Source organism: Sylvia atricapilla, chromosome 10 (assembly GCF_009819655.1).
Source record: "Sylvia atricapilla isolate bSylAtr1 chromosome 10, bSylAtr1.pri, whole genome shotgun sequence".
In the NCBI taxonomy this organism is placed as follows: Eukaryota; Metazoa; Chordata; class Aves; order Passeriformes; family Sylviidae; genus Sylvia; species Sylvia atricapilla.
Genome location: NC_089149.1, coordinates 15264799 through 15288949, shown reverse-complemented (window position 1 = coordinate 15288949; position 24151 = coordinate 15264799). Strand labels below are relative to the sequence as shown.

Below are 24151 nucleotides of genomic sequence, written 5' to 3'. Positions count from 1 at the left end.
TTTCATTGGAAAAAAAAAAAAAAGGCAAAAAAGTAGTGCTGATGTGTTGGTAATCTCATTTGTAAAACATTCCAATGTTTGTAATAATTATCCAGCTGAGATCATCTCCTGCAACCCATAACAAAGCATTTCAAAACTGTCCCACTTCTCCACGGACTTTTGCTACTAACACCAGATGACCTCGTGTCACCTCCTTACATGCTTCAACTGGTTTGGGGTCACTTGTGATCTGAAGTGACCTGGATAAAGAGCTAAAGGGCTGAGAATCTCTGCCCTTAGGCACCTAATTGCCTTTGCAGCACTAGGAGCCTGCCCGAGGCGGTGAAAGCTGTCGGACACCCACACCTGGCAGTCACAGTCAGGAGCAAGGAAAAAAGCCTTTCTCCTCACAGCAGGACAGCGGAGCACAGCACTCCAGGACTCCCCCCTGCTCGCCCGGAGAGTTCAGACGTGTTTCAGAGAGCTCTGTTTGAAATGAAGCCTCTGCAGGGTGCAGTTGGGACTGTCTGGGCTGATCTGCACAGCTCTTCTGTGTGGGCTTGTAGCTGGCACCAGGGGACAGCCTTGGCCCACAAGCACTGAGTGTCTCAGACTGCCCCAGGTGACCCCCGGGACATTTTTTGCGTTTTTCTCCTCCATTTTTTAGTGCCTAGCATACGGTGTGTGCCAGCCCAGCAGCCTGGTGGGCTGGGATGGTGCATGTGTGAGGCAGATGGGTGCATCTTGGCATCGCACTGGCCCCAGCAGCAGCTGCAGAGAGGAGCCTTTGGTGCCATGCTCATCTCTATTGTCTGAGTGGACACTGGAGTGAAGACCTCTGCAGCTGCAGCAGGGAGATTCATAGGGATTCCTCCAGGAGAGTGCTGCCTGCTCCTGGAAGTGGATGCCACGTGCTTGGTTACAAATCAGCCAATATACAGATGGGTAAGCAGGAGCCAGGCTGCAAAGCACCAAACAGAGCAGCTCCCCAGCTGGCACAGCTCAGCTCAGCTCTGCTCCAGTCTGGAGCTGAACCCTTTGCTCAGATTTACCCATGTAGAGGGAGTTCTCCACACTGGTGGCTGCTCAGCCAGGAGGGTGTCCTGTACTGGAGCCACTTGTAGAGGAATACTAACTAGACAGGCTGAACCATCTCTAGCAGTGAAAGTCCTTAGGAGTCAGCACAGAACATTAGACTGGAGAAAAAGAACAAAGCCCTGGTGCTAATGGAGAGGGCACGAAGGAAAACAAGGTCTTACCCGAACAAAGCTGGCTGGAAACCAGCCTTCGCTGTCCAGAATCCTCCCCCACCACCACTCCTTGTTGGTGGCATCCATTACTTCGATGACATCTCCAGCCTTGAATCCCAGCTCCTGGTCATCCATGGTGACGTGGTCCCAGAGCGCTTCTGCATACACCACGCTGCCATCGCTGATGAGCTGTGGGCACAGCAGGCACACTGTCAGTCCCTGCCTGCAGCAGCTCCCTGGGCCAGCCTGGCTGAAGCTCCTGCTGCTCTGTACCCCCGTGAGCAGTGAGCAGTTGGTGCCAGGCTGGTGACCCTCTTCTCAACAGCATTTATTCAGAATCACTGGCACACACTACATTTACTACCATCGAAACAGAAATTCTGGTATTTCATACTGCTGGCTTTGCCTCAGCCAGTAAACAAGGCTCAGTGGTGCCTTGTTTGTGGAGGATGCTCTGGTGCTGCCAGTGCAGCTCCGCTTTGCAAAGCCTTGAGATAAAACCTTGAGCATCAATATTTAGAGACATACTTCAGAACAGAAAGCGTTCGGAGGCCTCAGAGCTCCTCTGGAATGGGCAGAGCCTGAAGCCTTTAAGGTTGTTAAACATAGCACTTAAGGTGCTTAAAATAAGACTCCTGGAGAGTTTGAAGCAATTACACTGAGGAACAACAGTTATTTACTACAAGCCCCATAGAGGCCCCACTCTAGGAAAAATAAAAATTAAGAAAACCAAAACCAAAGCCCATGTGGCTGGAAGCCGCAAGGGGCTCCTGAGCACAGTGATGCTGTGCCTGGTGCCACTCCTGACCATCCCCACCTCCGCTGTGGGGTAGCCAGGGAGCCCCTGGGTGCTGTTGCTGTCTCTGCCACCACAGCCTGATGCCACTGGTTTATCAGGGCAGAGCCTCCCTTGGATTTCAACACAAAGCACACACACGGAGTTCTCAAGGCCTGAGTGTACCTGGGGCTGTCTGAACACCAAAGATTTTCCTGAGAGCATGGAGTGCATACTGGAGTTCTGCTAAAAAGGACCTGGCCATTGTGGAGTGGCAGTGAAGGCCTGTTTTTCTCCAGGAAAATGGTGCAATGATGAATTATGGGATAACAACAGGAAGACAGTCTGTGAGGCACATGGGAGAAAGAGAAAAGCTGTAGGGAAGCCACTGTCCCTGGGAGGTGTCCCAGCACTGCAGCAATGTCCCCACAGCACACAGGGCAGGGGCCACCCAGAGTTATCCCCTGCTCTGGTTACTGCTTCTGCCTCTCCACAAAGGAGAGAGATGCACGCTGGAAAAGAACGTCAGGATAATCGTGAACTGAGTAAATCAGAAGAGGGTTAACGAGGCATTTGAAAGAAAATTGAAATGCAGTCTGCCTTTGGACAGCAAATGCCCCTGCACTGAACCAGAAACAGCTTAATGCAGTGTTTCCATTCTGACAAAAATAATGGGATGATGGGGAAGGAGAGGGTGAGAGGTTCCCCCTGATCTACACAGCCAGAGAGCTGGGTGGGATTCAGTGCAGTGATGCTGTGTATATCTCTGTGAAAGTAGGGGATGGATCCATGTGGCAGCAAAACCAAAAGGGTTATTGATGTGTTAAAAACAACAGAAGTGCCTCAGAATGGTCATGTAGAAATCAGAGCCTTTCCCCTCCCCCAAAAGGTGGTGGGATCAGCCCAACTGAAGTGCACTAATGCACACAGGATGGGAAACAGGAGGAGCCCAAGGCTATGGTGTGGAAGGAAAACTGGGATACAGCTGCCATCAACATGGTGGGATGGTTCTCACAAACTGCAGGGCTGCAGTGGGTGGCCATAAATCCTTCAGAAGGAACAGGCATGGAAGGAGAGGGAACCCTGTATGTGAGGGAGTGTTTTGGTGATGGTGATGACAGGGTTGTGTTCCCCCTCTCCTGAGGGGCAGCAGAGGAGCAGGCACTGATCTCTGCTCTCTGGTGCCCTGTGACAGGACCCACAGGAATGGCCTGAAGCCATGTCAGGGCAGGTTTAGGTTGGATATCAGGAAGAGGTTCCTTCCCCAGAGGGTGGAGGGACACTGAACAGGCTCCTCAGGATCAGGGCCCCAAGGCTGCCAGAGCTCAGGGAATGTCTGGACAACGCTGTCAGACACCGAGTGGAATTCTTGGGGTGTCTGTGCAGGGCCAGGAGTTGGACTTTGATGATCCTTGTGTGTCCCTTCCAACTCAGGACATTCTATGATTCTTTAAATATATTTATCCATGATGGGGATGGAAAAGGGGATTGAGTGCACCATCTAGTAATTTAGAGGTTTTAGCTTTTTACCATAAAGCAGTGACAACTAGAGTAGGGAAGAGAGTGGATGTAAAAGTGTATTTTTCCAGCTATCATACTTCAGCCCCAGAAGAGCAGCTGGGCCGTGGGTGAGGGTGAGTGTAGCCACTCTCACATAGAGCTCTGCTGCTGCTCTGGGCAATGCTGGAGCACAGCCCATCCATTGCTTTGGGACTGCAGGGCCTGGTGCCTGTGCAGAGGCAGCAGAGTCCAGCTCCTCCTGCTGCAGGGAGGGAGAGCAGTAGCAGGGTGAGGAGGCTGGAGCCCAGCACCTGTGGGGAGCTGCTGAAACGCTGGGATCTCACTCTCAGTGACTGCACTCAGGTGAGCCCTACACCAGGTCACAGCAGCTGAGTTACACATCCCTGCAGGAAGGGATGGCTGTGCTCAGGAAACGGGCAGAAGCTGCTAAACCTTGGGAAGAGTGGCACCCAGCAGGCTTTTCAACATCCAAAGTGTGACCAGCACATACAGAACACGGCTCTTTCTCAGACAAAATCCCTTCTCTATGTGCTGAACTATGCCAGCCTGGATCAGTGCTCTGGGTGTGATGTGCAGGCTGGTGCACACACCGTGGCCATTACCAGACAGAGACCAAGGGGACTTCCTCCAGCACTGAGCTGATCACACAAACAGAGCACTGATGATGTGAAGGCATTAACTCCACACAGGACCACGCCGTCACATTCTGGTAATGAGATCAGAAGACAAGAGACCAAGCCCGACGTAGCATTAACAGCACATGGGGCTGAGACACCCAGCTCACAGACACATGATTCTGCTCAGAGTCACTGAAAGCCATGGGGCTGAGTAGAGAATCCTCAGCTGCTATTTTAATCCATCCATTAATATTAATACCTTACATTTTCTCTATCCAACAACAGCCATACTCTGAGTATGATTTGCAAAATACAGGAAGTCACAACTGTGGGATCACTAGCCTGGCTGAACAGGCAGGCAAGACACTGCCAGTTCTCATGCAAAGGAATAAATTAAATAACATGAACAACCAGCCAGGATTTGTTTAACTGACCACAAACACCATGGTTCTCGGGAGGAATTATCTATATGGAATAAAGCATGACATAAAGAGTAAAAAGAAAAATTTCATTTGTTCTTGGGATTCTCTCAGTTAATGTACTAGAGCAGCACTCAACACACCTTCATGTGCTCAGGCTGACAGGCTCTGCCTGGTCCCCTCCCTGCCCTGATTTCTGCCATGCTGGCACCCCTGGGAGGCCAGGGCCACACCTGGATGCTGGGCAGTGCCCAGTGATCACCTGGGCAGGGCTCTGCTCTGCTCTGCCCCCAGTTCAGGCTGTGCTTTAGACTGGTATTTTCCACTGTATCCAGTCCAACTCCCGGGCTGATACAAAACTCCCCAGCACCAGCCCCTTTCCCAGAGCAGGTACTGCTGGGTAGCTGAGAGCCAGGAGTGGCATTTCCCTGGCACAGGAGCACCAATGGTGCCACATGTCACTGCAGCAGGGAGAGCCCCATCCTCCCCCGGGGGCAAGCTGCCGTGGGGAGAGAGGGACAGGACTCTCTCTACCCCAGCAAGAATAAAACACCAGCAGGATACAGGGGTTTGGCAAATTGTGTTGGAGGTGGCACCATGACCCCGCTCTCCAGAGGAGCAGGGATGGAAGGGAATGCTCACTCCACTGCCAAACACCTCCTCCGCTCTAAGGGCTCAGCTCTCCACACTTTCATCTTTTGCAATTAAAGCAAGGTTTGAAAAACAACTGGTAATTTCCATATGAAACAACATTTATGTGCTGGCTTTGTAATGTCAAGGACAGCTCAGTACATGTTCTTGAAAAGGCCCAAACAAGTGTACAGCAGAGAAAAGTCAGAAGGCAGAGAATGCAAACCAGCCACCCCACAGCTGCTCTAGCTCCTGCAGCTGGCAGTGGGGAAAACAATCAGAAATCAACTTTTTTTCTTTGTTTATAAAAGCATTTAACTTTGTAGACAGCAGCATTTGCAACCCCAAGGCAGCACTAGCCCAGATGCTTTGAATCTGAAAATCGAGGGCAGCTCTGTTACTGCCCTGGCCTTGCTGTGCCCCAGTGCAGCCCCAGGCTCCTCTGTCAGGGGAAGGCACTGGGGCTGATGCCCTGGGGTGGCTCCCTGGAACAGGGGCCAGACAAGATTCAGAGAATAAAGTGGGTGTTTATTAAAGGTCTTCCACAGACACACCTTGGGCACTCAGAGCCTCCCAGAGGTCACACCCAAGGTGGACCATGGTCACGGGTTTTTCAGACAATTCTGAGTTTGGTCCATTTACATCTCAGGGGTGAATGCTCCAATTACCTCCAATTCAGGTAATGAGGTAATTTACCCCCAGTTTGCTCCGCCCAATTCACTTCTGTTTATCCTTTTTGGGGCCTGAAGCTGTGAGGTGTTCTTGGATCTCAGGCCTAGAGAGGAACTACTGTCTGACCAAAATATGAGGACAGTAGCTAACACTCTATATGGAGTTGTAGACACATACACTAAAGCAGTAAAGGATTTGAGAAATATAAAGGCTAAAATCTTAAGGCATCAGGGCAGCTCCTCCCATGGCACAGATGGAGGGGGAGATTGATCCATGGCTCCTCTGAGCAGTGTCTACACAAAGGCTGCCAAGGAGGACACACAGCCAGGGCTGGTGCACAGAGCTGCCCCAAATTAAGTCCATTAATTAATTAAGTCCATGAGTGTGGGCAAACAGATCTGGCATGTCAAGGCCCATTCCTTGTTGGCATTGCAGCTCCTTGGTTCCCGTCTGTCTCAGGCTGGACACCTTGACATAATTACCTTACATGTCCTGGTCTTGTTTGGACAGGACCTCCAGGCAATATTAACAGAGATGAAAGATCTCAGCAATTTACAGAAGGAGGGATGAAGATGCCTTTAGGAAATATTTATCTCTGAGCTACTTGTTTCTATTTGAATAAAATTTGAATATCTTCCTCTCGACAATGCCAAGTACACTGGATCATGCAGAGCCCAAAAATAAACCCAAGAGCATCAAAAGAACTGGGAAAAAAGAATATCAGGGAGAAGGTGCAAATAGAATGGAATTTATTTTTCAGCCCAGTGATGCTAAGACAGACATTTTCCACAAAAAGCAGCTGAAGCCAGCCCTTCCTGGTGAGCTCAAATGATTGCCATGATGCCTGTGCTCTTGCCTGACCCCAAGAACTTGTAACAGACTGAAGCTGGACTGCTCCAATGTACCAAACATCCAAGTCCTGCAGCAGTCCTGACCCCAGAGGCAAAGCCCTCCCACGGCTCCAGTTCCTTCAGCAGTCACTTTGCTTCCAGAGCTTCTCCTCTGCCTCTCTCATGCAAGGTGCAGCAGAGGAGCAAAAAAAAATTACTTACACACATGCCCCAAAGTTGTGCTTCATTCACACAAATACTTCTGTTCTCTGAACGTGGGAGGAAGCCAAAACTGGCCTCTGCCTTGAGCTGAACCCATGGGATAGTTTTGAAATTGTCCTGATGGCTTGCTCTTGCTTCCTCTCAAAACTTTGAGCTTCACTGTCTAATGATGAACAACAGAGATGAAATTTATCTCGCAGAGCTTCTGTCATCTGAGCAGCAGGCACTGAGTCTGAGTGAGTGATCTGGATTGGCTTTTTAGAGCATGTCCCCTCGTGGGGACACAGGCACCCCAGGGAAGGGTCCACCTTCAGCCTCTCTCTGAGCACGATGAGCCAAGCAAGCCCCTGGGGTTCCTGCTGCCCTCAGTGCCAGGGAGGGATTTGGGCTGGCTCTGCTAGACTGCATTAGCTGCTGCAGGGTGCCAGAAGCACCAACACAGCTCTGCAGCCACAGCAAACCCTTGAGAGCTCCTTGCTGCTCCTCTGCCCACACAGCCAGGGTAACAGAAGCCCTCTGTGGCAGTGTGACAGCGGGCACGTGTCCCCACGTGGGCACTGCTGGTGGCACTGCTTCATTCACAGCCCACACACCCTGCCCCTGACAAAGCCATGCCTTGGCATTTGTTGCCCTTTTGCCTGCACTGTGAGCTGCATATTTTTCAGCACAGATTTTTGAGACTGATTAAGGACAGTGGAGGACTCTCAGGCATTTACCAAGCACTGCAGATCTCCATTCAAAATATTTTAACAGTACTCTCCTTAACAAATTTAAAATGTCAGTCAACAAAGATCTTAATCTGGCTAAGTGTGCTACACTGATATTCCCTATTGCTGCTTTTTTAATCAGTGCCTGTAGTTAAACTCCTCATGTGACATCTAGTACAGCTGCCTCCATTTACCAAACATTCAAATTTTGTCATCACATTTATTTGGTAAGAACTGTTTTCCACAAAACCATTCTGACTGGCATTAATTACATTATTCTCTTTTATTTATATCATCTGAGTCCTGAATCCCCCCTCAAAAGTGATTTAAACAGATGGGAGAGGAGGAAGGTCTCCTGTGCAGCAGGCAAGGAGAGGCTGTGAAATCTCCCTTTCTCCAGTGCTGCAGGAGGGGGGAAGCAGCCCTTGGGGGAAGTGGAGGAGGCAGAGCTGTGCTTCATGTTGGGTGAACCTCTGTGTGAAGAGAAAGCCTGACCCTGCATGACCCTGGGTGCCATTAAATGTGATCCTTCAAACCCCAGAGGGGGCAAGAACCTCCCATTTCCTCACCTAAAATGTGGGAGCTAATTATTACAATGCAAAAGGAAACAACTTGAAAATTGCTTTCAACCATTTTACTTTTGGCTGAAATGACGAAGGAAAGTTCTTACAAAGGAGTGGAGACAGTCACCTGAAGCTGAGGAGGACACCTAAATCACCTGGACCCTGTCAGTGCCCTCAGGACTCCAACCATCACTCTCCCATGGTATGTTTGTCAAGGCAGTCTGCTAATTTAGGGAAATAAGATCCCTAAATTTTGGCAGAAGGAAAAACCAGGAGCAAAGCCCTTCTGAAGCCTCTGGGTAACTCTGCAACAGGTTGTTTGTGTCACAAATATTTCAGAGCTGCACACTGCAGTCATTGGTAACAGGTACAGTAAGAAAGCTGTAAAGCAGCTTCCATTTTAACCTGTCAAACTCCTTTCCAGAGGACATTTGTTGAAACTTCTGTATATAACACACTTATTTTCTGGCATGAGTGAAATGACTTTCTAAACAAGTCAATACAATGCTGAGTGACAGGGTGACAAAACAGCAACAGCAATTCTATGCTGACAAGTGTACCACAAACAATACCTAACACAAGTGACTGACTAAATGAGCTGCTCCTCAGGAAGGGCTCTGCAGAGTCATTTAAGAAATCATCGGCCCCTCCATCAGGGTCAGAAGCCCAAATATCAGGAATGACTCAGAAAGAGAGAGGGGAAGTAGGCAAGGCACAAAGAGCAGCATGAATCAAACGTGGGAAGAGTTTCTAGGCCAGCACAAGCTGAAGAGACCTTGAAGCTGTTTAGAGACAGGTGGATGGAAGGTGGCCATGAGCTGAAGGCTCACAAAAAGCTTGTTTCTAATCCAGGCTGCTGGGTGCCCAGTGAAACCACCAGGCAAGAAGCTTGTGCCAAAAGCAGCACCTTTTCCCTGTGGTGCATAATTAAGCTGTGCCACAGGAAGCCCTACAGCCAAGCACAGAGGTGATTTTAAAAAAGATTAAGCAAATGTGTGTCCTTCAAGGACATTTAAACACATCCTGCCTGGATACCGCCCATCAAGGACCTTAAACACACCTTGGAAGGCAAAGAGCCAGCCCATACTTGCCTCTGCTCCTGAGCAGTTCCCCAAGCCACAGGTAAAAGTGTCACTGGCTGGCCCTACAGATCTGGGCATCAGGGTGGTAAATTTATCTCACAGAGCATGAGGACATTAGGAGAGTAAAAAGCACAGAAGGAAAAAAATACTGACTATTTGTATTACCCACAGATAATTCTTAAAAACAGCAGCGAGCCCTGAAAATGTTAACCTGGCAGGCACAGCTACATCCCGTGGGGTACAGCAACACTGTCATTCAGGTGGAAAATTAGCAGTAATTACAAGGACATTAGCATGTCCCCTGGGGCAGGGCTGTTCCTCTCCTGCCTGGGACTCCTCAGCACATCCACACATTCCATAGAACAGATCCCACACACTCCATCCCACACGAGCAACCCTCACCAGGAACACACACATGGAGCAGCCATTCACCCCTACACATGGATGTCTAACTCTTGGCATGCTTTTCTTTTCTCCAGAAAAGAGGATGAAAGTGTGGCCAAGGAAACCTGGCCGTCCAGATGTGGCCTGGGAGAAAGACTCCCTGAACACAGGTCACAGGAGCAGGTGTGTGCCACATCCTCACTCAGACTGTCCACACAGCCCTTTGCAAGGAGCTCAAAGGACCTCAAACCCTCCTTAAAGACAGAAAACTTAAGTCATTCCAAAGCTCTAAATCAGCTTAAACAGCTTAAACTGATCTAAGGCCCTACAGTGTTTTAAGCATTTTAAACCCATCTAAAGCCTTAAAGTGGCTTAAGGAGCTTGAAATACTCCAAGGCTTAAAAGTGGTTTAAGCATCTCTAACTTTTGGCTCAGCCAGTCCTCATTCCTCTCCCAGCTGTGGCACCCCTCACCTGAGCCACACAGCCCCAGGTCCCCCAAACAGCCCAGATGCTGCCAGAACAGCACCTGGAAATTGTCTATATACCCTTCTCCTACTTCCTTTGGTTTCTGGAAAGGTGCAAGGCCTCGGGTTGAACTCTCAGGTTGGAACAAGACTCTGACCTAGGGCTCACACATCTACAAAGTTTGTAGTTTCTGGTTCCAGTTTGGCTGCAGATGAAAATTGTGTCAGGCTGCCTGACTCCCCACTTCACCTCACCAAGAGGTTTGAAGTCTACACTCACTGCAGAGGATGAAGCTACCACAATTTTTGCATTTTCTGATGCCCTGATTTTAACTGTGCAACCCAGGATTGGAAATGGCCTGGGATGTTCCTTTTGGTTGTTCACATGTTTAAGAGTGATTTAAGATGCTGTTGCATCTTCTTTACACTGCCATTTCTCAGACACCCAAGTAGAAACTATTTTCCTCAGAAAATTTTATTTTATGCTACATTAACACATTTCTGTGTCACTTATGCTTTCCCCATATTCCTCTTGCTGCAGCTGCAGGACTACCCTTCCTTTGAGCACTGCCACCAGTACATTCCCTTGGAATATTTCCTCTCTTTTTTTTTTTCCTTTCCTGGTTCCACCGCTTCTCTCACAACTTAGTTCTGGAATTTTTCTTACCTACCTCCTCTTTTGCTTTCTCTTTCATCATTATTTCTTTGCACAAATGAGGATTATACTCTACAGATCCCTCAGGATAATGTATCCAATCCAGTTCAGCTGTAGCTATTCTGACACACAGATCTGTTGAGGATAAATGCTGCATCCTGGCTCCTTGAAGAAGGAAAGGAAAAGGAACAATGCCAGTCACAGGCTCTCTGCCTGCTGGTGACTCTTCCCTCAAGAGAAGTAGAAAGTTATGGAATCAGTTATAGCTCGAAGGCAAATTAATCTAAAACTGTTTTACAAATAAGGTTAAAGAAAGCATTTAAAAGCAGATACAAATTGCATTGCAAACAAACTCTTCCGAATCATCCAAACATCAGCATCAAGCCCGAAACACAGTTCATGGCTTTCCTTCTCATGTGTTTGCATGAGTTAATGGAACACACTGCAAAAACCATGCTGAAATCATTTTTGTCGCTCCTATCTCCTGTGGAAACATCTCCCTTGCACTGACCTGTGCCAAAACCTGTACGACCTGTACAACACTGGCAGGTGCTGGCAAATGTGCTGGGCCAGCACAGAATCTTCATCAATCTCCATGACGTGGCTCAAAGATGTTCTCCCTGCCTCAAAAGAACCATGCACACTGTAGTATCCATTTTCTTTCTTCACTTTTTCTTGAGAGAGAAACCCTGCAGGGTTTTGGTGACATAAAACTTGTATCTTCCACCACTACCACCATCACCACCCACCCCCTTTCTGGTGATCTCTTTCCCACTGTAAACACCCTGGGCGACATCCTTTCTTCACAGAACTAAGAATTGCTGTTGGTCCTATTGTTTGAAAATGGGGCAGAGAAAAATCTGAATTACAGATAGAGGAGAAGAACAAGAAAAGACCTTGATAGTGTCAGGCAAAGGAGGCTGCCTCAGCCTTTGTTTTTGGTTACTATCTGTAAATATAAAAATGAGTCATTTCTTTTGTAGTCCCTGCAGACGGTTCTTCAATTATGTACACCCTAGAAAAAAAACACCTTTTCCTGTGGGAAGTGTCCTGTTCTAGGTACAGAAAATGTTCAGAAAGGAGCAGCTTCCTGGGATCTTCTGAGGGCCTGTACTATTCTGCTTTTGAATATATCCATTTTCTTCATTTGTCTCACATCCACATCACCTGGATGATGAGATTTAATGGCCTAACAAAGCTAAGGCTTCAAACCAGAACCACATTCCTGTTTCCAAGACCACATTGCAAACAAGTCCTCTGAGAGACCTAAAGCAGCTGCTGCTGCTCCTGCAGGACACGGCTTTGGTGCAGATAGGAAACCCCACACCACCTGTTGTGCACCAGTTCTGTCACCATGATTCCCTGCACGACCCTCCCACAGTGGCCACAGCTTTTCAGCAGCACAAAGCACTTTGGCAGAGGCAGCTCAGTTTCAGCTGAGCACGTTCTGGTAGGTCAGGAAGCGATGGCTCCTGCCATTCCCAGCACTCCCCTCTTGGCATCCAGTGCAAATCTTCTCACTACGTAATTAGATTATGCTTATTATAACGAGTGCTGGCTCCTGGGCCCTACAAGTGTGAACTGGGACACTAAAAATACCAAGCCATGACTCCTTAGCAGCCTGTCTTTCCCTAATCTCCTGCTGGAACTATTTCATCTGGTGAGGTGAGGAAAGCTGTGTTGGGCTGCTGCTGAGAGATCCCAGTGTAGCTGCTTGGATTCACACAATGCCTATATCCAGTGTTTGTCGTTCCATGTAACATTTTCCACAGCACTGCAGATACTCAAGATGCCAGGAATGGATCACATCATGGTTCAGAACAAGCACAGGCACTAGAGCACTGCTGTGCTTGTGCTGCTTGGAGCTGTAGCCCCACAAAGAACAGTCATGTACTGCCCCTGCACTCTGGCCACAACAAACCAGCCCAGCTCAGCAGGAGACAACCACTGATCCCATTCCTGAGCTGATATCCCAAACAGACACTGGACAAGCACAAGAGTTTCAGGTGTGGGCCCTGAGCTGTGTGCTCCATGCCCTGTGTCCCTTGGCTTTGCAGCCTGCTCTGGGCAGCAGCAGCTGCAGGAAGGACAGAGGGGGCTGAAGGCAGGCCTTGTCCCCCAGCTGGGGGAGGCTCCACCTTCTGGCACCAAGGAACAACAGAGATTCAGGTGTTCAGTGTGAAACTGGTGCTCTCTGGAGGGTCTTTCTGCAGGGAGGGAGAAGGGTAAGACAGGACAAGACCTCTGTGCTGCTGCAGGATGGGTGGGACCAGAGCGTTTCCGTGGGGCCCAGGTCTCCTGGGTTATTGCAAGAGAGAGCAAACTCCCAAATTTCCCTCTCTGTGGTCCTTCACACCTGGCTGGCTCCTCTGCTGAAATGCTGACCAATAGCCTCTTGGTACTTTGGGAGACGTTTTTCTTTTAGCACCTCCAACACCAGTGAGCTCTCACATTTATCAGCACAAATGCAGAAAGCTTGCATGCACACAACAGGGCTGGGAAAGCCACTGTGGTGTAAGACAGGCCCACACCACCTCTTTGAGCTCTAATTCTGCCACTGCCAAATGCAGACACAAAGTGGGTGCACTGTATGTGACATCAGGAGTCACGCCTGGAGTAATCCTGGCCAAAGAACCCATACAGAGATTCATATAATACACAATTTTATTCCAGTTTGCAGCACACTCTGTAGTTTACAGTGACACAGCATCAATAACAAGTGCTCTCCCTCTGGAAATCTTTCTTTAGCCTGTGTAATGTGGCTTCTTCTGTTGTGTGCTAATTTTTTATTTTATATTAAATCAAAACATTGGAAGGAGTAATTAAAAGTAGTTGTTGATAGTATCATCCTAAATGCTTACTCTGTTTCTTATCTGGCCAGCTCATGCCTTGGATTCCAAGAATAAATCACAAAGACAGCAGATACCACAAATCACCACAGAAATGAGTTTAGCCTGGGAGAACAAATTAAGCCAAGATATAATCTAAAGCCCAGATCTCCCTTTGGAAATGATGTCTAGGTCTTGCTCCTGTTCACAGATGTTCTTTGCTCTCACAAGGCTCAAAGCAGAGTCGTAGCAGAGCTCTTGCCTGTTAAATGTTCTGGTGAACTTGCCCCACACAGGGGCCACAGCACATCCCTGTTCCTACAGGGCTCAGGGCATGGCACAGCACATCCCTGTCCCCATCCCTGCAGGGCTCAGGGCACATTCCTGCAGGGCTCAGGGCATGTTCCTGTCCCACGGAGCACCCCAGGGCACAAGAAGAGTGCAGGCACAGCCTCGCTCTGCAGGCAGGGATCAGGGGAATGATGAGGGGCTGTGTCCATGGCCACACAAGGCCCTGCTCTGCAGCAGGTGCAGCAGGCACAGGGAGCCCGGGCACAGGGAGCCCCGGGCACAGGGAGCCCGGGCACAGGGAGCAGCGGGCACAGGGAGCCCGGGCACAGGGAGCCCCGGGCACAGGGAGCAGCGGGCACAGGGAGCCCCGGGCACAGGGAGCAGCGGGCACAGGGAGCAGCGGGCACAGGGAGCAGTGGGCACAGGGAGCAGCGGGCACAGGGAGCCCCGGGCACAGGGAGCAGCGGGCACAGGGAGCCCCGGGCACAGGGAGCCCCGGGCACAGGGAGCAGTGGGCACAGGGAGCCCCGGGCACAGGGAGCCCCGGGCACAGGGAGCAGCGGGCACAGGGAGCAGCGGGCACAGGGAGCCCCGGGCACAGGGAGCAGCGGGCACAGGGAGCCCGGGCACAGGGAGCCCCGGGCACAGGGAGCATTGGGCACAGGGAGCAGCGGGCACAGGGAGCAGGGGGCACAGGGAGCCCCGGGCACAGGGAGCCCCGGGCACAGGGAGCAGCGGGCACAGGGAGCAGCGGGCACAGGGAGCAGTGGGCACAGGGAGCAGCGGGCACAGGGAGCAGCGGGCACAGGGAGCCCGGGCACAGGGAGCCCCGGGCACAGGGAGCAGCGGGCACAGGGAGCAGTGGGCACAGGGAGCAGTGGGCACAGGGAGCAGCGGGCACAGGGAGCAGTGGGCACAGGGAGCCCCGGGCACAGGGAGCCCCGGGCACAGGGAGCAGCGGGCACAGGGAGCCCCGGGCACAGGGAGCCCCGGGCACAGGGAGCAGCGGGCACAGGGAGCAGTGGGCACAGGGAGCAGCGGGCACAGGGAGCAGTGGGCACAGGGAGCCCCGGGCACAGGGAGCCCCGGGCACAGGGAGCAGTGGGCACAGGGAGCCCCGGGCACAGGGAGCCCCGGGCACAGGGAGCAGCGGGCACAGGGAGCCCCGGGCACAGGGAGCAGTGGGCACAGGGAGCCCCGGGCACAGGGAGCAGCAGGCACAGGGAGCAATGAGCACAGGGAGCAGTGGGCACAGGGAGCCCCGGGCACAGGGAGCCCCGGGCACAGGGAGCAGCGGGCACAGGGAGCCCCGGGCACAGGGAGCCCCGGGCACAGGGAGCAGTGGGCACAGGGAGCAGTGGGCACAGGGAGCCCCGGGCATAGGGAGCAGTGGGCACAGGGAGCAGTGGGCACAGGGAGCCCCGGGCACAGGGAGCCCCGGGCACAGGGAGCAGCGGGCACAGGGAGCAGTGGGCACAGGGAGCAGCGGGCACAGGGAGCAGTGGGCACAGGGAGCCCCGGGCACAGGGAGCCCCGGGCACAGGGAGCAGTGGGCACAGGGAGCCCCGGGCACAGGGAGCCCCGGGCACAGGGAGCAGCGGGCACAGGGAGCAGTGGGCACAGGGAGCCCCGGGCACAGGGAGCAGCGGGCACAGGGAGCCCCGGGCACAGGGAGCAGTGGGCACAGGGAGCAGTGGGCACAGGGAGCAGTGGGCACAGGGAGCCCCGGGCACAGGGAGCAGCGGGCACAGGGAGCCCCGGGCACAGGGAGCCCCGGGCACAGGGAGCAGCGGGCACAGGGAGCAGTGGGCACAGGGAGCCCCGGGCACAGGGAGCCCCGGGCACAGGGAGCAGCGGGCACAGGGAGCCCCGGGCACAGGGCTCCCCAGCTGCCTTCCCCAATGCCCTGCAGTGCTGCTCGCTCCCAGGGCTGTTCCCCAGGGCCAGGGCAGGACCTGCTGTTCAGGTGACAGCCCTTTGGCAGAGCCCCCAGCTCTGCTGGCAAATAAGTGACTGAGAGCAAAAACTCAACAGAAATGTCGATGCTCTCTCCTTCTCCCTGCACTGTCTTTCCATCACCATCTACAGCTTCTGCACACACTTCAGGGATCCTTCACCAGATCTATTCTTCCTGGGCTTTACTGGACATTGCAGCTTCTTCAGCCAGATGTGAGGCAGGATTGAGTGAGTCACAACTCATACCAGACTGAGTAACACCTACTTGTCAACTGCAGCTTCCAGCAGAATGTATACAGCTGCAGGGGAAGCTGAGGAAGGAGACTAACACTGACTTCCCCAGAACAAAACTTGACACAGGTACTTCAGGATTAGTCAGGTATCAAGAATCTAGACAAGCATTGGAAAGAGGAAATTAAAATTCACCAAACATTAAATAGTGAGTGGGAAACTGTTCCCAGGCTCATAGCAACCCAAGCTAACACCTGTTCAGGCAGTGTCGGAACGCGTATTTCCAAAAGGTTCTCTGTAATCTTGATATTTTTCTGCTCAGAATTTTTAAATGCAAGAACAGTTCTACTTTCTTTGCTCCTGACTGTTCTGGTACAAAATTGTCCTGAGGAGGAGCAATGCAAATTGCCCCCAGCAGCGAAAGGGAAGGTAATTTCACCAGAGGGCACATGACCCTTTCTATCCTGTGATATACTTTTCTTCCTCACTGTCCTGCACTCCCCATAGCCCTTGAAAGAAACAATTCTTTCCTTTAGTTCTCTAGCAGTGAGCAGGTCTTCTCCTGCTGGGGACAGCTTGGGCCCCTTCCACCAGCAACTGCAGAGCTTCCCAGAGGAGTGCAGCATGGCAGCTCTGTCCCCAGAGGCACAAACTGCCCAAACTCACAGCATTCCTTGGCCTTCCCAGGTTGGATTCCCAACCCAGCAGAGCCCTCCAACAAGCAGCAGGAATGAGGCATCCCCAAACTGGACGTGCAGCAGTAGCAGAGCATGAATTACATCATCACCACAAGACCAGCACAATGCTAACCAGTTTTACAGGACACTTAATAAAAAGAGGTTCGTGGAAAACTTCCCTGAAGTCCCTTTCTAGGCAGAGTGGAACAGGAAGCTGCAGTCTCCAGTTCAGTGACAAAAGCCACCCAAGGAACGTTTCAGGGCCATGGCACTGAGCTAAACAAGAGCATGAGTCACTTGGTGAATCCAGGCTCGCTGAGGCTGGCAGACCTTGTGCTCAGCTGCCCCACATGGCTCCCACATCTGAGCCAAACCCTGGGATTATGAATGGAGCCCATCTCCAGCTCTTCAGAGCTACACGTGCATGTGAATGACTGCTCTTCTCATCTAACATCAGGGGTTTTTGCAGTATTTCAAGACACAGAGCAGGCACAACAGCAATAACTGACAGTACAAACTCAGTGCAGGGGCCACCATGGTGCTGAGGCCTCTCACTGCTCCCACTGACCAGAGGTGGGACCTTCTGAACCTCAAGCACTTGCAGAACCTGCTCAAGCCTCGTACAGGATTTGCCCTCACAGGCAGCTACCACAAGCTTTCTGTCACTGACACTTATGACCCCAAAGCTGTACTTTGGTCCCTCACAGGTAATTTGAAGACTGAGATGTACATTCCCATCATTCACTTGTACTTTCCAAGAAACAATCCTTTTTCCACCTTATGCCACTCAGTGCTGATTCCCACTGAAACTAAGACCTCAGGTAAACTTTAGAGGCAAGAGAAAACACATTTGTTTGAAAGCCAAGGTGTGAGGTGTGGTTAGCTATTTTTTTTTTTAAATAGTAACTTCAGAAAACAACACAGACTGGATGGTTTTGGTGGCGGTTTATCACAATGGCTAGATAATAGAATTTATAGCCTAGTTTGAGATTTTTAATAACTCAAAACTGTTCACCTGTGTAAGAGATTCCCAGAGAATTGCAGGGAGTTGGGGCCTGCTGCTGCCCCACACCCAGAAGTGCAAGAGAGAGTCCTCTCTCAGGGAAAAAGATGTTCTGCACCCCAGGTGTAACAGAAAAGAGCTCCACAGGTACAAATACCATTCTTTTTGTGCTAAAGTAGCGTGGTTTTGTATGACACTAATGTATTACACAATCACATAAACAACTGACACAGAGTACATCGCTCATGATGACAGAGACAACACCACCATCCAGCCTTTCTCAACGACAGATCAGAGACTCCAGGAGCCAAAAATATTCAGGTCTGAACGAACTGCAGTAGCCTCAACCATTAGCCCCAGCCAACACACTGCCCTTGTGAAAGCTGTACTTAAATTGCAGATTACCTAACACACAAAATGAAGGATCCTGCTGAGTTTTAAGGGCTTGCATCTTTTGCAGTCTTCTGCACAAAAGCAAGCAGTGTCATTGAGCACAGTGCACTGTGGCTTCCTTGCCAGTCTGTCTTCCTGCAGGGATGGGTCTCCTCCAATGCCATCCAGTCCAGGGTTGCTCCATTGGGGTGCCAATGCCAAGTGTGGAAATGCTGTGATGTGAGGGCTGCTGAGAGCATCAGGGAGCTGAGCAGGCCTGCATGGGGCAGGCTGCCTCGCTGCCCTGCCCTCCTGCCTTTCCAGAGCGGCACTCCTGGAGGCACTGCCCCGCTGGGCACGGCTGCCCCGGGCCGTCAGGGACCAGGGGCCCGCAGTCCGTGTCCGTGGCCCTGCCAGCCATTTTGATACACAGAGCTGATAAACACTGAGGTATCATAAAGGAAACGGCATTAAAGCCAACAAAACGCTCTGTCCACACTGCTGCAGCGTTTATTCAGCCCGAATTCCTGATGGACTCTAGTAATCAATCTCTTTGGCTAATTGGGCATTACTCATGCCCCAGCACAGCGCTCACGGTGACAGAGCAGCGGAGGCGTTACAGGCTTCAGCTCCTACAGCAGGTGTTTACATGTAGCTGCTCCTTGTGTAAGGGTCCTTACAGCACGACTGTCCCTCTGCAAACAAAGCAGCAGCACCTGGGGCTTCTCCAGGGCTGAGAAGTGCTACGTGCAGGCATCGTCACGGCTGGGTACCAGGGCTCATTAGTGCCACGGAGAGCGGGTACCATTAAGCAGGTTGGCTCCGTTACCTCTCTCCCTTCCTCTTGTTTACCTGGGATCCAAAGCGCAAGGCACGAGTGATGACAGGAGGAGAGTGAGGGGAGCGGGGTGGGGAAGGAGCTGATGATTAAAAAACACGGGCGGAATACTCTGAGACACACAGTCACCGTCACAGCAGACAAGCAGACCAGAGGCAGACAACGACAAGCTGACCTGCTGATTTGTTGGCCAGTCCTGGAAACCCCCGTGCACCACACCACTACCGGCTGTCCTCCTTCAGTGAAATGCCAAAAGAAACATCAGCACCACGTTGACGATGATGAGGAAGAGCAGGATGACAAAGACCACTACCCGCTGGGTCTCCGGGTTCATGTTGCAGCGGAGGAAAGTGTGAAGCGCACTCCATTTGTGCCTGCTTCTGTCGGGGACCTTTGCCATGGCTTCAGCCCCCACCAAAAAAAAAGGGGAAATAAAAAAAAAAGAAAAAAAAAAAAAAAGAAAAAAAAAAAAAAAAAAAAAAGCTCAAGTGCCTGCCAGGGCAGGATGGGGCAGAGGGCTGTGAGCAAAAGCTGTTTGCAGCTCTCAAAAGCAGAAGCGCGGCTCGGCACAGCCGCAGCACGTGTGCCAAAGGCCCCCTCAGCTCAGGGCGAGCCCGGCAGCAGATCCGCGGGCTGACACGTCTTCTGCGCCCCAGGAGCCGTCGCCATCGCTCCGGCAGGAGGAGGACATGGGTTCCTGGCGGCGGAGCTCTGCAATCCGGCCGCGATGTCGGCTTCCCAGAGAGCGGCGCCGCGATTTGCTGCGCTCCGTCTCCAGGATACACCGGGCCTTAGCAACGCGGAGCGCGGCCCGCCGTGCGCCGGAGCCTCTTGAGGAGGGTCAGCCCGGGATTAGGCGCCTCTAAATCCTTCCACCCGCGCTGACAGCGTGCCAACAACAGAGGCCACTCGTGCCAGAAGGGAATCCCGTCTCGGGTGGGGCCGGCCCTGCACACCTGAGCCGCAACAGGTGCGGTGTGGGCAGAGGGCGGGAGATGCGGGCCCCGCTCCGCCTGGGAGCGCAGTGTTGGGCTCCGCCGTTCGCTTCCCGGCAGCATCTTGGAGCCAGAAAGTCTAAAGGACTTGGCTCCCTCTGCCAACGCCTCCGTGGGCCTGAGTCACTGCAAATCTCCAAATCTCTGCAATCAGAAAAGCTCCATTCAGCTCTGCAGAGCCCTCACCACGCTTTTACGTACTGGAGTTTTGCTGCTGGACTGCCAAGTTCACCAAGAAGCCTCGGGTGCACCCACAGATGCCCCAGCTCAGCGTATCTCCCACCCGTGTTGGGTCAGGAGCAGAGGGAAAAGGGAAAATCCTCCTTGGAAGGATTAGGGAAAGACTTGGAGAGCACTGAGCACAGGCTCTCCCACTGCAGCCCTTTTGTTTCCTCTAGCCAGCTAAGCAGAGCCCACCTCGTACCCAACAGCCAGCAGCAGTCACTTCCCGGGAGAGGAGGAGGACTCTATTCAAATCCTTCCCTGACAGGAGACAGCTCCACATCTTCCAGTTCTCACTTACACCACACATTCCCCCTCATGAAACCGAGGGATGCAAATCCAGCGATGCTGATACTGAAATCAGCTCAATCCAGACCTTGGATTTAGGGCTAGGTGATACTGGAGTTGTGTGTGGAGCTGCAGATGGAGGATGGACTTATCCAAGAGGATGACTCTGCACTTTACACAGAAGCTTCCAACATGGCCACACGCATCCCTAGGAGCAGGAACAGGAGCACAAGGTTCCCCCTGCTCAAACACCAAACTGCTAAACAGCTCTGGTAGCATCCATCTCTGGGAAGGGCCGTGTGGGAGCAGCCACAGCATGTGGGTACAGATGGAACACTCTCAAACACTTTCAGCTTCTCTCACAACTGAGAAACAAACTAACAAAAAAGTGGGGGTTTTGCAGGTGTTAGCACATAAATGCCCCTAATGTTTCATGGGGGGTCTGTACAGCTTCTGCATATATCCTGGAAAGCATGAGGTAAGACATTTAAATGAGAAAAGGTTTAAGAATTATGGGTACTGGTACTTTCCTTTAATTTTGGAGTCTTTTTTCTCCAAATTGCACCAGCCACAGCAGGGGCTATGCAAGAAAGGGCAGTCAAAACTTCCATTGTCTCCTTGTGTTTCTGCAGTGTTTAAGGTAACTGCCTTTCTTAGTCATAATAAAATCAAATCAAGAATTATTTCAGTTTCTTGTTTCTGAACACAAAGATGCTGTAAATCTCCTTGTCTCTAGCCTAAATATAGAACAAGGAGAATGATGTGTAGGATGAGGTGTTGTGCTCTCAATGCAGCTTCAAGACCCGCAGGAAGAACCTCACAAACAGAGCAAACTGCTGGGATTTGCAGGCTGCTCAACCTCACCAGCATTTGAGGTTTTGGCCTGCAATGAGTCAATGGCTGTAAAAAACTATTTCTCCCTGCCATGTGCACCACAGCAGAACACTTCATAGCTTGCAGACTACAAATTACTGAAAGTTCTTCAAGCCCACAGTTGACTCACATCGTTGCATTGTTCAACTCCTGGGCATTCTGCAAATCTGGTCTGGCTTTGAAGGCTATTTATGCCTGACTGAGTTTGGACATAAGCCACCAAGCAGGATTTGGGTGGGATGTAGATCTTCAGGAGGAGCTAATTATGGTGAATGAAAAGCATGATCACCACCCACTTCTCTGAAATCCGCACAGCAACTACTATCTTCTCTAAGCACAGAGTGACACTGAAAAGAAATGGATAAACTGCAGTGACTCAACCAGGCTGCCAGAGCTACACTGTTGGTATTGCAGGATATGGGGTAGTTTCTAAAATCTGTGATTAATTAATCTATCGTTCTCCACTAGTCTCCTGAAATCTTTGCCACTTATGAACATGCTAAATTATTTGAAGGTGAAAGCACAGAAAGTTTGTCTGAAGACATCTGAAAGGCGAAAGCAGTTCACTTCTTGGACACTGCTCTGAGTCCCCCTGGAAAAAGAAGTCCGGGGGAAACTGATTCCAGAAAGAAATTGCTGGGGGGGACAAAAGGTACAAAATTGTAGTGGAAGGTACATTTCCATCTAACTCTGTGGTGTCTTAGAAGCACCCCAAGCCCCACCTACATTCCTTTGCTCTTCTGATGTGCAGATCCAAGTGCCCCCTGCACTACATCGCCTGGGCACAAATAACATATTTGCCTCGTGTACATCTTGGAGCATTGCACAATTAATGTTAAGTGGCATTCACCCTTCTGAGCCCTCAGTGAAGAGAAATTGATCTGGACAAGGACAAAAGCTGAAGGGTGACTCTAGCTGTGACCTGGCTTTTGTTCCCACTCCCACACAGTGAATCCTCACAAGGTCTGTGGCAGAGAACCTGCATGGGGGAGTCACTTCCATGGTAACTCCAAGTGTTTGCACTGAGGGGGCTCTCCAGCTACTGCTGCACTCTGCTAAACATCATGTGGCATTTTCCCATCATGGAAATAAAGCCTCATTTCTATTCCTCGCTGATCAGATCATGCTTCTGTGGTAGACGGCATCAGCGAGAGATGAAATGGCTGGAAGTTTTACCTTGTGGCTTGTAATACAGTGGGGCTCACTTTGTATAACTATCACTGAGGGAGCATATTTTCAAATAATTGCTGCACAATCTCCATTGGAATCTGATTTGCAATTGTAATAATTTCCTTTCAACCCTTCCTCTAAGAGCCATCCTCAGCCAGGACTGCACCATGGGAATAATGCTGCCACTCACACAGAGGAAGCAGTGAGCAGTGCACAGCCTCAAAGGTCTGGGCACACACAAAGCCCTGCTGCAGCCCCAGGAGCTGCTCAGTGTCCAAGGGGGAATGAGGTATTCAAGAACCCCCAGTCTAATATTAGATAAAGTAAGAAAAAAGACATGCCTTCATTTTTCATCAAAATGATATGAAATATTGCCAGTCCTGACTCATCACCATGGAGCACAGGAGGCCTAAGCTTTTGAAGACTGCTTTAGGTGTCACTTTTAGGAGTACACAGACAAACCCACTGTGTACCAGGGAAAAGGGTGTTTCAATATTGTAACAGCTGAACGGGGAACTGAAGGGCACACATACACAAATGTGAAGAAACAGCTGTAAATAAGCAGCACAGGTATGCCAGTAAAACCAGCAGACTAATAACTGAGGAGACAAGCAGTGAAGCAGGATCCACCACCCTGGGGAAGCAAAGAGCTCATGTGCCACAGCAAGGCCACCAAGAGTAGTTGTGTGGAGGATTCAGCCCCACCTTCAGCACCTTTCTCCACTCTCCTGGTGAGCAGAGAAAAGCCAAGCTCCAAGTAGAACACTGCATACCACCCTGGAGCACATTTCCAGGGCTTCCTATCCTTGACTCGTCACAAATAGCAATGTGCTTGCTTCAAGTACAAGAAACAACACAATTCAACTCCTCTTAAAGGCAAGGATCCATCAGTATTGTAGGCACAAATAAACCATGCTCTGAATATCCCTAGACAGAAAAAGAGCTCTTACTACTGCGTCATTCGTCAACACTCTCCCTCCAATAAGGTGAAAAGTATATTATCTAAATATTAACAAAGCCAGAAGTCCTAGACCTGAGCCTGGTTTGGGCTGACACACAGACCTCTCCTGCCCCAGCTGCATGCTCAGGGCAGAGCTCATGGACACACCAGGCAGGCAGCTCCAGGGTTTGCTGGCTCTGTGAGTGCAAACACAGCCTGGAGCACACAAATGTGAACTCCTTTACAATTTCCCATAGGTATTTCTGAAGAGAACACTTTCTGAGGCAGCTTTCCTCTCTGTTGTGGCACCAATGAAGCCACAGACCCAAAAATTAATTCCCCTGTGCCTCTGGCAGCACTGGCTGTTGGAATGCTGGGCATAAAGAACTGCAGAGGAAGAGAACGCATTCAGCACATCCAGAAGCCTTTAATGTTGCAACAGCCAGATTCACCTGGGTCCACATGACTGGATTTTTTCCCCCTTTAACTTCTCTTGGACATAAAAATCCCCTCATTATTACTGCCCTTTCCATTACACAGAGCTGTTGAAGAACTTCTCAGGGAAAAAGCTTTTCTGTTGATTTTTATTTTTTTAATTGGCTGATTCTATCTATAACACTGTTGTGGTGAACCACTCCAAATGCATCTTTTAAAAAAGAACCCAGGCTGAGTGGATGTTCAGTGGATGACAGCTC

At 50.9% G+C, this 24151-nt stretch overlaps 1 protein-coding gene across 3 annotated transcripts in view; it reads right to left on the bottom strand.

Moving 5' to 3' along the window:
* The window catches only part of ARHGEF4 (Rho guanine nucleotide exchange factor 4), a 124220-nt gene that overhangs the window by 13898 nt on the left and 86171 nt on the right, over positions 1-24151 (bottom strand). For 2 of the 3 annotated variants that reach the window (XM_066326040.1, XM_066326041.1), the window contains one exon: positions 1239-1418. In XM_066326040.1, the coding sequence (XP_066182137.1) occupies positions 1239-1418 (180 nt within the window). Of the gene's footprint in view, positions 1-1238; positions 1419-19143; positions 19766-24151 lie in introns of those variants that run through there. The other variant, XM_066326042.1, reaches the window with a different exon arrangement.